Source organism: Mchenga conophoros, linkage group LG12 (genome assembly GCF_057382185.1).
Source record: "Mchenga conophoros isolate Kocher_MC1m ecotype Shallow Benthic linkage group LG12, M_conophoros_male_GT1.1, whole genome shotgun sequence".
Taxonomy (NCBI): Eukaryota; Metazoa; Chordata; class Actinopteri; order Cichliformes; family Cichlidae; genus Mchenga; species Mchenga conophoros.
The window spans coordinates 14,071,838-14,083,566 of record NC_140537.1 but is presented as its reverse complement, the minus strand read 5'-3'; the positions used below and the strand labels follow the sequence as shown (position 1 = coordinate 14,083,566).

The following is an 11,729-nucleotide window of genomic DNA, read 5'->3' as shown; positions in this document are numbered from 1 at the left end:
AACACTAAAACACTTTTGAAAAGTTAATTTCTTTATTTATGCAACAGCTATTGGCCGAGTTAAAATTTCAGTGCAGTGCTGAAAAACACATTTAATATTTGGCCACCATGGAGCCACATTACTGTGCAAAGGTCTTGAGGTGCCCATTATTTCTTAGTATTTTGTTGGGAAAACAGTTATTGAAACAAATGCAAAAATACATGTTAATACACTATATAAGGCAAAACAGAGCTTAACAAAGCTTGAATGCTAATATTTGGTATGACTACCTTTACTCTTCAACACAGCCTGAACTGTCTTAGGCTGCTTTCTTGCGTTTTCTGTAAGTAGTCTTCAGGAATAGCGCTTCATGCTTCTTGAAAGACCTTCTTTGTTCTGTTCTCTGTCAAGATGATCCCATACTGCTTCAATAACGTTGAGTCTGCATGACTGACAGTGTTGCATTGTGTGTTTTTCTGTCCAGGTAAGTTCTGACTGTGGCGGAAGTGTGTTTGTGATCATTGTCATGCTGAAAAATGAAGCATTAACAAACCAAATGCTTTCCAGATGATATTACATAGTGGGTCAAAATCTGATGTCACTTTTCTGTGTTCATTGGTTTTGACAAGATCATCAACACCACTGTCCTAAATGAATGTCCAAACCATGACAGCAACTCCATCGTTTTTCTCAGCTCTCTAGTGTGCCTCTCTCCTGACCTTCCTCATACATACTGGCAACAATTTGAACCCAAAATTTCAAGTTTGGATTCATTCCATAAGACTTGTTGCCACTGATATTCAGTACAGCTCTTGAGTAATTTGGCAAGAATTAAAAATGGCATCTTAACAGATCTCAGCCTTCCAATGAGAACATTTCTGATGAGGCTTCAGCAAATAGTAGATGGATCACCTGAAGTGCCCAAAACATAAATCGGGTCAGGATTTGTTCCTTTTTCCACAGACAATGACTTTCAGATGCTGCATCTGCTGTAGATAGCTTTTTGTATTTTTGGCCTGGCACTTCTCCTTTAGTTCTCACACTGGTCCATTCATTGAGTTAGGTGCCTTTTTTATACTGAAGTGATCCATGAGTCAGTGTTAAATGGCTTAACAACATTAGAAAAAAACAACAACAACACATTCCTCTGAAAATGGTCAGGTAGAAGCGGCCGATGTCCAAAGAAAGAGCTTCAGAAAGCCTACAGAACTATTGATCAAGACCACGTTTAAAAATTACGAAAAAGGTTTGGTTCCTCGAAAGCGGCATATAAAGAAATCGGTGGTGGCTCAAAACTTTTCCACAATATTTATGTAAATTAAGCTGACTGCTAAACATCTTGTAAAACATCAGTCCATTTAACATGTACAAATGTAATGTTTTTATCTTAACGTTCATAACAATGAAGACCAAAGAAAGGATCACATGCTGTAAGACCCCAAAGTAAAACGCAAGAAATCTTTCATGCAACACATCATCTTGACATTAAAGATCAATCTTCTGGACCCGTGAAAGGTGACTAGTAATGCTGTTAGACGGGTTTCAGCGATGTTTGCCAAAGAGCTGCTCGTCCAGTTTGATGAGCTGTCGAAGGAAACCTCGGTTAGGAATCACACCACGGCTCTCTTTCACAGCACAAATAGCCTCGACGAGAGTGAGGTTCTGCTTCAGCATCAGGTAAGCCAGGACCAGGGTGGCAGAGCGGCTCACTCCTACATGACAGTGGACCAGCACTTTGCCTTCACAGAGAAATATTAGATTAAATTCCACACATCAAATCCATTTGCCTTTGAACTGTATTTATATCATTTTTAACTTTCTCCTCTTACCTCCTCTGCTCAGACCTCTATGGATAAAGTCTGCTGCTGCCTGGAAGTTGACACTCATGTCATAGTTACAGGAGTCATGAGCCTCTACGCCCATGTAGGTGATCTTCATTCCCTCATAGATATCTGGTTGTCCCTTACGATTACTGTGAGCTGCGTTCAGGATGTGAGTGATGTGATTCTTGTACAAATCAGCCTGGTTCTCTGCACTGTGTCTGGAAAACACACCACTCTGTATTCAGACAGTAGGTTATACGGCATGTATGCAATATTTCATCGTGATAAACTGATCCTTAGAAAAACACTTTAAGCATGCGAGTTCGAACATTCGAGACGTGCTTTCATGCCAAGGCATCAGTGCAAACGCTTACATGGCGTTGTTGTAGTTTATGCAAGTTCCCACTGTGGAACGCAGCAGGACAAGTGTCACGTTACTCATTCTGCATTTGAATCAGATTTATGATCAGCTCCTCTTTCACGTATGTGGAGTGAATCCAGGACTTTTATTGATTTATTTGAGTATTTTTACTAAAAGTATCAGATGACTCTCTCAACACAAGAAAAACATTTGGAGATTTAGAAGTCAGGAAGTTTCCTCAGAGTCATAATCTCAATTTGAATCTGCTGTATATAAGTAAATACTGACGCTAGAGGAATAGGTGCAGTTAGATTATGTCAGAGTTCATCAAAAGAAATAAAGAGGAGTTACTTACTGGTCACCAATGTACAGCCTAGGCCACACTTCATCTGCATGACTGATTATGGCTTTGCCAGTATACAAGAGTTTTTCCAACTCAAACACAGCTAATCCAGGTGAACTCAGGTCAATTTCCAATTTCCGCGGAGGCGGCTCTGCATTCCACCACACAGGAAGTTTTGATGTATAGGACATTGCTTTTTCTGTCGACATGGCAATTTTATCTTTTGTAATGGTTTGTTAAGGGTAGGCAAAAAGTTTAAAAGGTGAAAAGGTTATGGAAGAGTTTGCCGAGACTACCTTTTACAGCTTCGCTGATGAAGAAAACTGCAAACAGACTATTCCACAGTTGGTCGTCTGTAACCAGTGACTCAAGTGGAGCAGGCTTGTTTGGCTCAGATTCACACACCGGAGGGTGTCCTGTGTGTTGTCAGGCCATTTGACCCTTGAATTAAATTAGACTGCACTTGGAGCCATCATGGGCGGACATTAATGCTTTTGCGTCCAAATAGCTGTCTATTTAAAGAGCTCAATGCAGGCCTGCAGCTGAAGGCAGTGTGACCTCCAAGCACCAGTTTCTACTTGAGAAAAATAAGCAGCCTTCTCATTTTTAAAACAGAACAACATTTAGAAATGTTGTATGACTGATACCTAAACCGTCTGATATGTGTGTTCGGTAAAGGCAAAGCAAAAACTAATTTGATCAAGAGTTAAAAAATATACTGACATTTAATCATTTTTCTGCCCCCCCCCTCCCACATTTCACTTGTGATCTTTTCACCGTTTATCAGGCAAAATTCCCCATCCTATGTTGGAAACATGCATTACATCTAAAACTACACAGCGAGTTGCATTTGAGCAGAAGGGGAAATAAACACACAGAAAATGATTTTCTTTTCCATGCAAACCTTGTGATATTTTTATATTTTTTTTCTCCTAATTATATAAAACCCATCCTCTTAAATATGGCACTTTTTGCTAAAACACATCAAGAATGTCTGAGGAGGGAAAAACAAAACAAAACATACACACACGATAATGGACAGTGATGCGCACACAAAAATCAGTTTGATATAAACATAGATTTGTCCTCATTATCAAAAGGACAGAAAGAAAAACATTTAATCCAACCTTGTCCTTCAGCATAAAACATGACTGAAAATGTTCAAGTAGAGATTTCAGTTTTATATATATATATTTGAATGTTCAAAGATAGAGAAAAGGAACAGCTTGTCCAGTCATACTTAATCAAGTCTTTATCAGTGAGTCAAGTGAAACACATGGCATTCATATGTAGGTCTGATTCTAGGTCTTCATCAAAAAAAGATGAAATAATTGGGAACAGCAATCTTCTGGGGGATTTTCACTAATCTGCTACACTCAAGGCCCAGTTCTGAGCTCTGAGATATCATGATTGTATCAAGTGCCTATCTGACATTACAGTGCATGCAGGGCTTAAACTGAGTGAGAAAAAAAAAAGAAAAAAAAAAAGAAAAGACAAAAGAAATCACTGCACCTACAGAGGCGGAGGCATGGAGAGGTACGTGGCTATGGACAAAATGCATTTACTCCATTAGGTGAAAGCACAATTTCCTGATCATGCAAAGGGACCGTGAGATGAAACGACAGCCTGCTAAAGAAGTGCAAGAGCTGATACACTTTGGATCAGACTGAAACTGACCCACATTCCTGAGGGACAGCGTGATGATAATCTGCGTCCTGACTCAGAGACAACAGAGAGCTGCAATGTGGCACTACACAAGTTCATCTTCCAGTGACTCGCTCCTGCTTTTGCAGCTGATAGAGTCACTCACTGAGGCTGACGCAGATAACCATGAGCTTTCACGTCTAATACCACCATACCTTTTATACCAGCATTATTAGGCTTTAAAGTTTGAGTCCACGTGCCAGTAACTGCTGTGTCTTTTTCTTTGGTCCATGCCACCTTTCACAGGTGTTCTATAGTAACATGGTGGTGGGGAGAGAAAAAAAAAAAAAAAATCCCTACAACACTGGTCAGCAAAAGACGACAAGAACCTGAACATGTCTATGGAAGATCAGGAAGATGAAAACAAAGTGACCCACAAGCAGAACAAGTCCAGCTCAGAAAGCTTTCTTTTCCAGCTGGTCCAGAATGGCCTGGATTCTCTGTACAGCCTCCTTTCGGGCTTGCCGGACACTCTCCTGTCCCTGAGTCTCCACAGAGTCTAGCACCAGCAGCTCTTTGGTAAGCAGTTCCTCCAGACAACGATAACTCTTGTCTGTTTTTTTGCCAACAAACTCATCAACGTCTTCCTGAAGCAGCAGTACTCTGGCCATGACCTGCTGGACCTTAGCCAGACTGGGGTTATCGCTCAGGGGCTGAGGTGCAGCCTGACTTGGAGTTGATGCTGGAACCGAAGGCGGGGCCTCAGCTTGCGACGCATTAGGATCACCTCTCCCAGTTTTATACATTTGTGGAGGAGAACTTATTTCAGTAGGATTACCACTGGGGGGATTCGGGGATGGTGCTGGCTTCGGTTTAGGTCCCACCGGTGGGGCGCGTTGGTGCTGTTGGTCCTACAGTAACACAAGAGTTTGAAAAATATTGTGTTTTAAAAGTTTGATAATATAAGGCTGTAAACTGACTCAAATAAATATACCTTAGCAAAGATTTGGTATTTAATTTTTAGAAAATCTAATCCCTCCAAAAACAGATGCTATCCACCCAGAATAGATGCGCGATTACAGAAAACAAAGTGCAATGGCTGTTCTAGTTTTACAGTTCATCATGACAGTTGTAATACATTGTGTGCACATCTGTGTTTCACAAAAAAACAAAACAAAATCTCTTAAGATGCTTACCTTGGGCTGGTACGGTGGAGGAGCACCTGTTCCAGTTCCTGGCCACGCTGGAGGATGTGGTGGACGGACTGGATTCCCATAATGGTTTTGTGGAGGCTGTTGCCCCGGCGGCCATGGCTGCTGTGAGGGTACATATGGACCAGAGTGTCCCCATGCGTCAGCCTGCTGGCTGGGATGAAGTGACTGGCCAGTTGGGTATGGGGGATTTGGAGGCAACGCATGGCCACTATCATTGTAGTGAGGGTACGGTCCGGGAGGATATCCAGGACCCTGAGAGCAGAAGACAAATGTCTCACATTCAGAAAACGTTTCTTTTGCGTTTAAAAAAATCTGTTTTTAGATTAAAAAAATAAATAAATAAAAATAAAATTACAGTGTATAATATACCTCATTTGTAAGACTTTATTTAAACTATTGTTATATTTGAAAACTGTGTGCGCTTAAATGCACCAACCCCTTGGCAGTGTGGCCCAGGGTAGTGATGATGCTGGTGTTGAGAATGAGGCTGTCCAGAAGACCCACTGCTTTGCTCTGCATGGCAGCCTTGGTTAGGATAAGAACCCGGAGCCGGTCTTTGAGGGTCAGCACAGTAGAAAGGGTTGGATGGGTGGAAACCACTTGTTGAATACTGACTCTGTGCTGGACTGTAGACTCCATGGCCGTTTGGATAACCACCAGGCATTACCTATGTGAAAGACACAAGAAGGGGAACTAGTTATTTAAAATAAAAAGTATAAATCCATCAGAGATACAACAACTTTGACAAGATAGATGTTAATATGAAAATGTAAGCATAAATCCACTAACCCAACCTTAGAGTTAGAGGTACTGGTTATGCTGCATCTGTATAGCCATACCTGTGGATTGTACTGTGGTTGAACATCTGATCCAGAGGGATAGGTATTTGCATAGTGCCCTGTGGAATGAGACTGAGGATACCAGTAGTGTGGAGGGTAGCCTGGATACTGAGGAGCATCCTGCAAATACAGTCACAAAGCATGGTTGGCACCAGAGTACTTACAAATAGACATTGGTATGACACAAAACTTTAAAACTACGCCTTCAACGTCACAACCAATCCCAGGACAAACAATAACTGTGCAAACAGGGACATTGATTCATCTGCCTGCGGAACCAGTTATGCAAAATCCTTAAGAAAAACTAACCGGAAATAAAAGGGCCCAACATGTCACAAGAAAGACACGAAATACTGACTCATTCTTTCAAACACGTGGAGTCTTATTAACAGTGGCGTCACGTCAAGATTAACGTAAAAGTCCCGGAAAACAGCTGAACTCTGTCCTTAGCCGTTACTATTACATAATGCTAGTTAGCTCAGTTAGCCACGCAGCTAGCATAGACAGGGCTTTGTGCGAGCTGGCTGAAAATGATCTCGGCCACAAATTCACGCTTTTCTTTAAGGTTTAAAGACACTAAAAGAGTGTGAATACCACGAGAATATGTCTGAGCTGTGTCCACTTACTTACCATACTGTTATTCCAGTTCCCGTGATTATTTCCGGAGTTGCAAGTCGAGGGCCAGCCGGGTTTCAGATTGGACTGCATTTGATAATGATGATGCTTGGACTAAGCGCTCTTACCAGCAGCCGCCCTGTCATCTATCATTGTGGGGGGGGGGAAACAAATCTGCAGCGAGCCTCGCGTTACTTATCGGATGTGTCAGGTCGTCTGAAACGCCAGCAGCAATGTTGTCGTTTTCCTATACAAGTGCGGACCCCTCGGTTGAAGTCGGGAAACGACTGAATGACGTGAGCGCCCCCGTGCTGCGCCTTTAATAGCGAGGCGCTCCTAACCTACAGAGGTCTCACTCCGTCAGATTTTTTCTGGCACAACCAACGTTTGGACGGAGAAAGTAACGCCAGAGTCTACCATCATTACACTAGCTATAAATTTATGATATGATTTTAAGACGTTAAACGTCTATTTTCTGGGCGTATTTCAACAAAAATATACATGTATTTACATAATGTACGGCGTTTTGAATTGTTCCGGCTCTGTGACCAATATTGTGTAAATACGATCTTTGCCGACGCATGCGCGCCAGTAGACGTTATTGGCCAATGGGGGGAAAGGTCATAAAAATAACATTTTAAAAACATTAACTGCTATTTTAATCTTCAAAACCCACCGATGCCTGAAGTTATATTTATTTAAAGATGTATTTTTAAAGGGCCGTTCCTGCGTGTTAGAAATGTAGTGAATCGCCAGCACACGAAGGGTTAAATGCTTACAGGAAGTTCATCCCTGGCGTGTATAAAGACGCTTCCTGTGCTAATTTTGTGAGAAACATGTATTGAAACATTAATGGCTTGACGGTATATACAGATATAAGACTCAAATAATAATAATAATAATAAGAAGAAGCAGCAGCAGCAGCACAAGATGAACTACGTACCAGGGACGGCAAGCCTCATTGACGACATCGATAGTAAGTTGGAGGAGTGATTTGATGGAGCTGATTTGGTTTAAAAAGAAACAATCGTTTCAAGATGTGCAGCATCGTGTCCGACGCAATCTGGATCATCTGCAGCGAGTTTAAACTGCCATTTAACGTGCTCCTCTTGTTTGTATCCCACAGAGAAGCACCTGGTGCTGCTCCGAGATGGAAGAACATTGATTGGTTACCTGAGAAGCATTGATCAGTTTGGTAAAACTCTTAATTATATCCACCTTTAGTATTGTTTTTCTGAGTCGGGTCACTGCATTGGTTACAGCAGGCTCAGTTTATCTGTCATTATGATTCCCATGATCGGGTCTGTTCTTTATTTACCCCGGTTCTTTTGTCCTCCAGCCAATTTAGTTTTTCACCAGACAGTTGAGCGCATCCACGTGGGAAAAAAGTTTGGTGACATCCCCAGAGGAATATTCATCGTGAGAGGAGAAAATGTGGTGCTGCTTGGAGAGATAGTAAGTAGACATAATCTCGTTTTCACTTTGGTTTTTGAAATGGTCAGAAGGATGCAAAGTAAGGCTCAGTAGACATTGTTACTTACATTTCCTTATGTCCTTCACACACTGCATTGATACAGTTGTGAGAGTAGGGGTTGACATAAATGGTGGCTAAGGGTCCTCGGGCTAGAGCCTATCCCAGTTGACACAGATTGAGATCTGGCCTTTCTCACAGAGAGACGCGCAGCCATTCGTGGGCCAATTTAGAATCACCGATTAACCTAACATGCTTATCTTTGGACTGTGATAGGAAGCCAGAGAACCCTCACCAGTCTTTCTGGTACAAACAGATGCCAGAAAGACTGGTGGGCTCAAACTCCTTCCTAAGAGACAACAGTGCAAGCTGCTGATGCATCCTTAACATCCAACTCTCCTTAACCATGCTTGTCTGATGTACGTCAACAGCCAAGTTGACGCATTACAGGGTCACTGCTGTGACACAGGACCTTCAAGGCCAGTACACTGAGCAGAAGTGATTCATGAACTCTTCTTGCGCTGTTATTCCTACCTAATGCTTGACAGCAGTACTCTGCTGTTAAAGGGATCCACATCATGCTGTAACAGTACAGCATGTCATGATGTAAAACTGCTTCAGTCATAGCAGAGGCTCGACAGCACCTGTACTCTGATCTGCTTTTCAGTGCTTTAGAAGATGTTGCTGCCTTTTGTAACATTTGCCTGATGATTAGGTTCATTTGATTGTTAATTTATTTCTGTTCTGAAATGCTGATGGAAATGGAACGGCAGTGATTAACTACTTGGTGCCTTTTGGTGAGCTTGCATCTGGCAAACGATGACCGTAAGCTGACATCAAATCCTGTGTCACATCAGAAATGATATTGACGCACAAAAAGGCACATAGTCTCAGCATACGACATCTTCTGCACGCATTAATTTATGTATAGTTTTAAGAAAATGTTTGTCAAGCATGAATAAACAGCATTTCTGTTCATGCTGCTTATTATCAGAAAGCAGTTTGTGATTGATGGTTGGCATGAACCATGCAGTCTTCTTGAAGATTTGCAGATGTTTCATGCCTTTAGTTCTAGGAAGTGGCAGGTGTGCAACCTGTCCTCCTTAACTGGAAAAAGGAAATGGCTTTTGGAGAAGTCATTAGCACAGAGGTTCACTTTATTCTTCTACATTATGTGTTTGATAAAGACACTTGTTTGCTTCATTAGTGTAATCAGATTGTTTGTCAATAATCAAATTTTTGATCAGGTATTTTATTAGTAACAATTCAAAGTTCCAGAACACCCAGTAATTCCAATTAAAATGTGTTCAGTAGTATTATCTGAGTGTTTCAGGCCTGTGCAAGATGTGACACGGTCTCTTGTCTTTGCAGGACATGGATAAGCCCTGTGACACGGTGCTGCAGCAAGTCTCCATTGAAGAGATCTTGGAGGAGCAGCGGCTGCAGCAGCAAGCCAAACAGGAGACGGAGAAAGTCAAAATGCAGGTCCTGAAGGACCGAGGCCTGTCCATACCCAAAGCTGACAACCTAGATGAATACTAGCAGCCTAGTTGCCGTGGGCCTCTTTCTCAGTTGGCATTGAACTGACAAGTTTGAAGTTGAACCTGAGAGCGCATGGGAGCCTGACTTTTTGTTTTTAAGTGGGGAGAACATACCATTATATGGAGTCCAGCTACTGTGATGTACTGTATCAATTTAATTTGAGGTTTGTAAGGGGGGGGGGGGTGTCAAGTCAAGACAAGAAAAAACTTTTTTTTTTCTCTGAAATCACTATGTTGACAATTAAGAATCAATAGCACTTTGTATTCTTTCATCATGTGGTGAATGTTTAAATAATGTGGAACTGCTATTGAGAGGGGGGAGGGGGGGGAGACTATGTGCTTTGCCCCATTAAAGAGTTTAATTTTTCATGATGGAAGCTCTACTTGGGTGGGAGGGGTGTCATGCATTAAAGGGATGTGAAGCTCATCACTTTGGGTCAATCAGGGCCCGCTGCCCTCTTTTATGATGGCGCCACAGACACCACTAAGCAGATCACGTTAGCCGCTGCAATGTGACATCAAACCGAGCACTTGTGCATTTGTTATGTGGGGAAATGCCATAATTCATTGTGGTAATTGCACTTAGGCAGGCGGCATATCGGTGCATCAGGCTGCCCCACGTCCTGTTTATATAAATGAGAGCCCGTCCGCACACTGAGAAATCGATCCTATCTGCCTTCAGCGGTCAATAAGCTTGTTAATCGTTTTGACTGATCCATCGTGGCTTCTGTGAAACGGGGCAGCCGCGGGATTGTACTCGCTCCTAAACGAGTTATCCTCGTGCCACATGATTAAGCACTTCCGGTGGCAGTTTAATGTATTTTTCTTCCTTTCGTTTTATTTTATACTATGAACCCAGAGCCTGACAGCCTGCAAGTCATAAAGAAAGTTTCCACATATCAAGTCTTATTATATAAAGTGCAGTTTCCGGTGAAACTTCAGCGTAAAGTGCTTGTCTTCAGGAGGAGGGCAGAGGACCCCACATGAAGGTTTGTCGGTAACGTTAATCTCGAAGCAAACGCTACAGTGGACACTGGGACTGACTCGACCTGATTTCTTCACTAGATCTTTTTTTTTTTTCTTTATACACTCCTGCCTCCATTTCACCAGCAAACACTCATAAAGTTGTAAAAACACAATAATACAGCAACAGCGCGCTTATGATGATGTAAACAACTTTTTTAAAATATGAAGAAGCGAGTCATTTGTAAGAAATGAACAGAGCTGTATAAGTTAACGGTTTGAATAATATTTCCTGAATATGTCCTGTCGGACATTGCTTTAAAATCTTTGACAGATTTTTTATTATTTTAAGGCCAATTTGAGATGTAAAATTGGCCTTTTTGGTTTATTTTGGAGCAGTAAATGGCAGTGTATTTTCCAGAAGCTCATCTGTGGAGATGTTTAGAGAGAATTACAGTTTAATTACAAAGATAGCCCTTCTAAAATGTGGATTTGCTCCTTGCTGTCATAAATCCTTTGAGAATCCTTACCTTACAAAATTACTGGATTCCTCGCGAAACGGCCAATCACCTGGCATTCAGTCGTTATGTATTTATATATTTTCAAAGGTGAAATGCTTGTTTAGCATTGTTGATTCGCGAAAGTGATCCATAACGTTATGCACACCAGTTCTCGTATGTAGTTTAAAACTGAACACCAGAGGGCGACTTTACCTCTTACCCTTTTAATCTTTACTGCCACTACAGTCGGAGCACCTGTGCTTGCGTTACTGGGACAGAAATGGAATCACTTTGGCGGAAAGAAGCTCACTAGTTGTAGAAACTCTTGGGTATGAGATTCATGGCTACTCGAGGTGAAACGTGCGGGACCAAATAAAATGTGAATGTAGAATTCACAAAAAGCATTTTATAAAATGTGTCGCTTCCTCCAGCGAGC

The 11,729-nt window shown here is 41.8% G+C and overlaps 3 protein-coding genes across 5 annotated transcripts; 1 reads left to right on the top strand and 2 right to left on the bottom strand.

Annotated features, from left to right (window-relative positions):
• Positions 1-58: 58 nt before the first annotated feature.
• On the bottom strand, positions 59-3,025 carry LOC146562260 (dual specificity protein phosphatase 26-like). 2 transcript variants are annotated; one of them, XM_085293102.1, is made up of 4 exons: positions 2,803-3,025; positions 2,519-2,705; positions 1,809-2,020; positions 59-1,718 (listed from the first exon to the last, which is right to left on the bottom strand). In XM_085293102.1, the coding sequence occupies exons 2-4, from the start codon at positions 2,695-2,697 to the stop codon at positions 1,522-1,524; spliced, it is 588 nt and encodes a 195-aa protein (XP_085149228.1). In that variant the 5' UTR covers positions 2,698-2,705; positions 2,803-3,025; the 3' UTR covers positions 59-1,521. The 2 variants fall into 2 exon arrangements, with proteins under 2 accessions (XP_085149228.1, XP_085149226.1); XM_085293100.1 differs by having other exon boundaries at positions 2,519-2,883.
• A 378-nt stretch (positions 3,026-3,403) lies between these two features.
• Positions 3,404-8,163, bottom strand: bag4 (BCL2 associated athanogene 4). 2 transcript variants are annotated; one of them, XM_085293871.1, is made up of 5 exons: positions 7,762-8,163; positions 6,204-6,323; positions 5,801-6,031; positions 5,347-5,616; positions 3,404-5,061 (listed from the first exon to the last, which is right to left on the bottom strand). In XM_085293871.1, the coding sequence occupies exons 3-5, from the start codon at positions 6,026-6,028 to the stop codon at positions 4,606-4,608; spliced, it is 954 nt and encodes a 317-aa protein (XP_085149997.1). In that variant the 5' UTR covers positions 6,029-6,031; positions 6,204-6,323; positions 7,762-8,163; the 3' UTR covers positions 3,404-4,605. The 2 variants fall into 2 exon arrangements, with proteins under 2 accessions (XP_085149997.1, XP_085149996.1); XM_085293870.1 differs by lacking the exon at positions 7,762-8,163 and adding an exon at positions 6,834-7,604.
• Positions 7,654-10,084, top strand: lsm1 (LSM1, U6 small nuclear RNA associated). Its single transcript, XM_085293872.1, has 4 exons — positions 7,654-7,794; positions 7,945-8,013; positions 8,158-8,273; positions 9,661-10,084. The coding sequence occupies exons 1-4, from the start codon at positions 7,749-7,751 to the stop codon at positions 9,829-9,831; spliced, it is 402 nt and encodes a 133-aa protein (XP_085149998.1). The 5' UTR covers positions 7,654-7,748; the 3' UTR covers positions 9,832-10,084.
• Positions 10,085-11,729: the final 1,645 nt, after the last annotated feature.

Bases quoted from the DNA above. Each gene is read 5' to 3' on its own strand.
- LOC146562260 (XM_085293100.1), bottom strand. From the start codon at position 2,715: ATGTCGACAGAAAAAGCAATGTCCTATACATCAAAACTTCCTGTGTGG. The intron at 2,021-2,518 runs GTAAGTAACTCC...TGTGTTTTCCAG, and splicing joins AGGCTGTACATTGGTGACCA to ACACAGTGCAGAGAACCAGG. The intron at 1,719-1,808 runs GTAAGAGGAGAA...TTCTCTGTGAAG, and splicing joins TAGAGGTCTGAGCAGAGGAG to GCAAAGTGCTGGTCCACTGT.
- lsm1 (XM_085293872.1), top strand. From the start codon at position 7,749: ATGAACTACGTACCAGGGACGGCAAGCCTCATTGACGACATCGATA. The intron at 7,795-7,944 runs GTAAGTTGGAGG...TGTATCCCACAG, and splicing joins CCTCATTGACGACATCGATA to AGAAGCACCTGGTGCTGCTC. The intron at 8,274-9,660 runs GTAAGTAGACAT...TTGTCTTTGCAG, and splicing joins TGGTGCTGCTTGGAGAGATA to GACATGGATAAGCCCTGTGA.
- bag4 (XM_085293870.1), bottom strand. From the start codon at position 6,911: ATGCAGTCCAATCTGAAACCCGGCTGGCCCTCGACTTGCAACTCCGGA. The intron at 6,324-6,833 runs GTAAGTAAGTGG...CTGTATTTGCAG, and splicing joins GGAACTGGAATAACAGTATG to GATGCTCCTCAGTATCCAGG. The intron at 6,032-6,203 runs GTATGGCTATAC...TCTTTCACATAG, and splicing joins AACCACAGTACAATCCACAG to GTAATGCCTGGTGGTTATCC.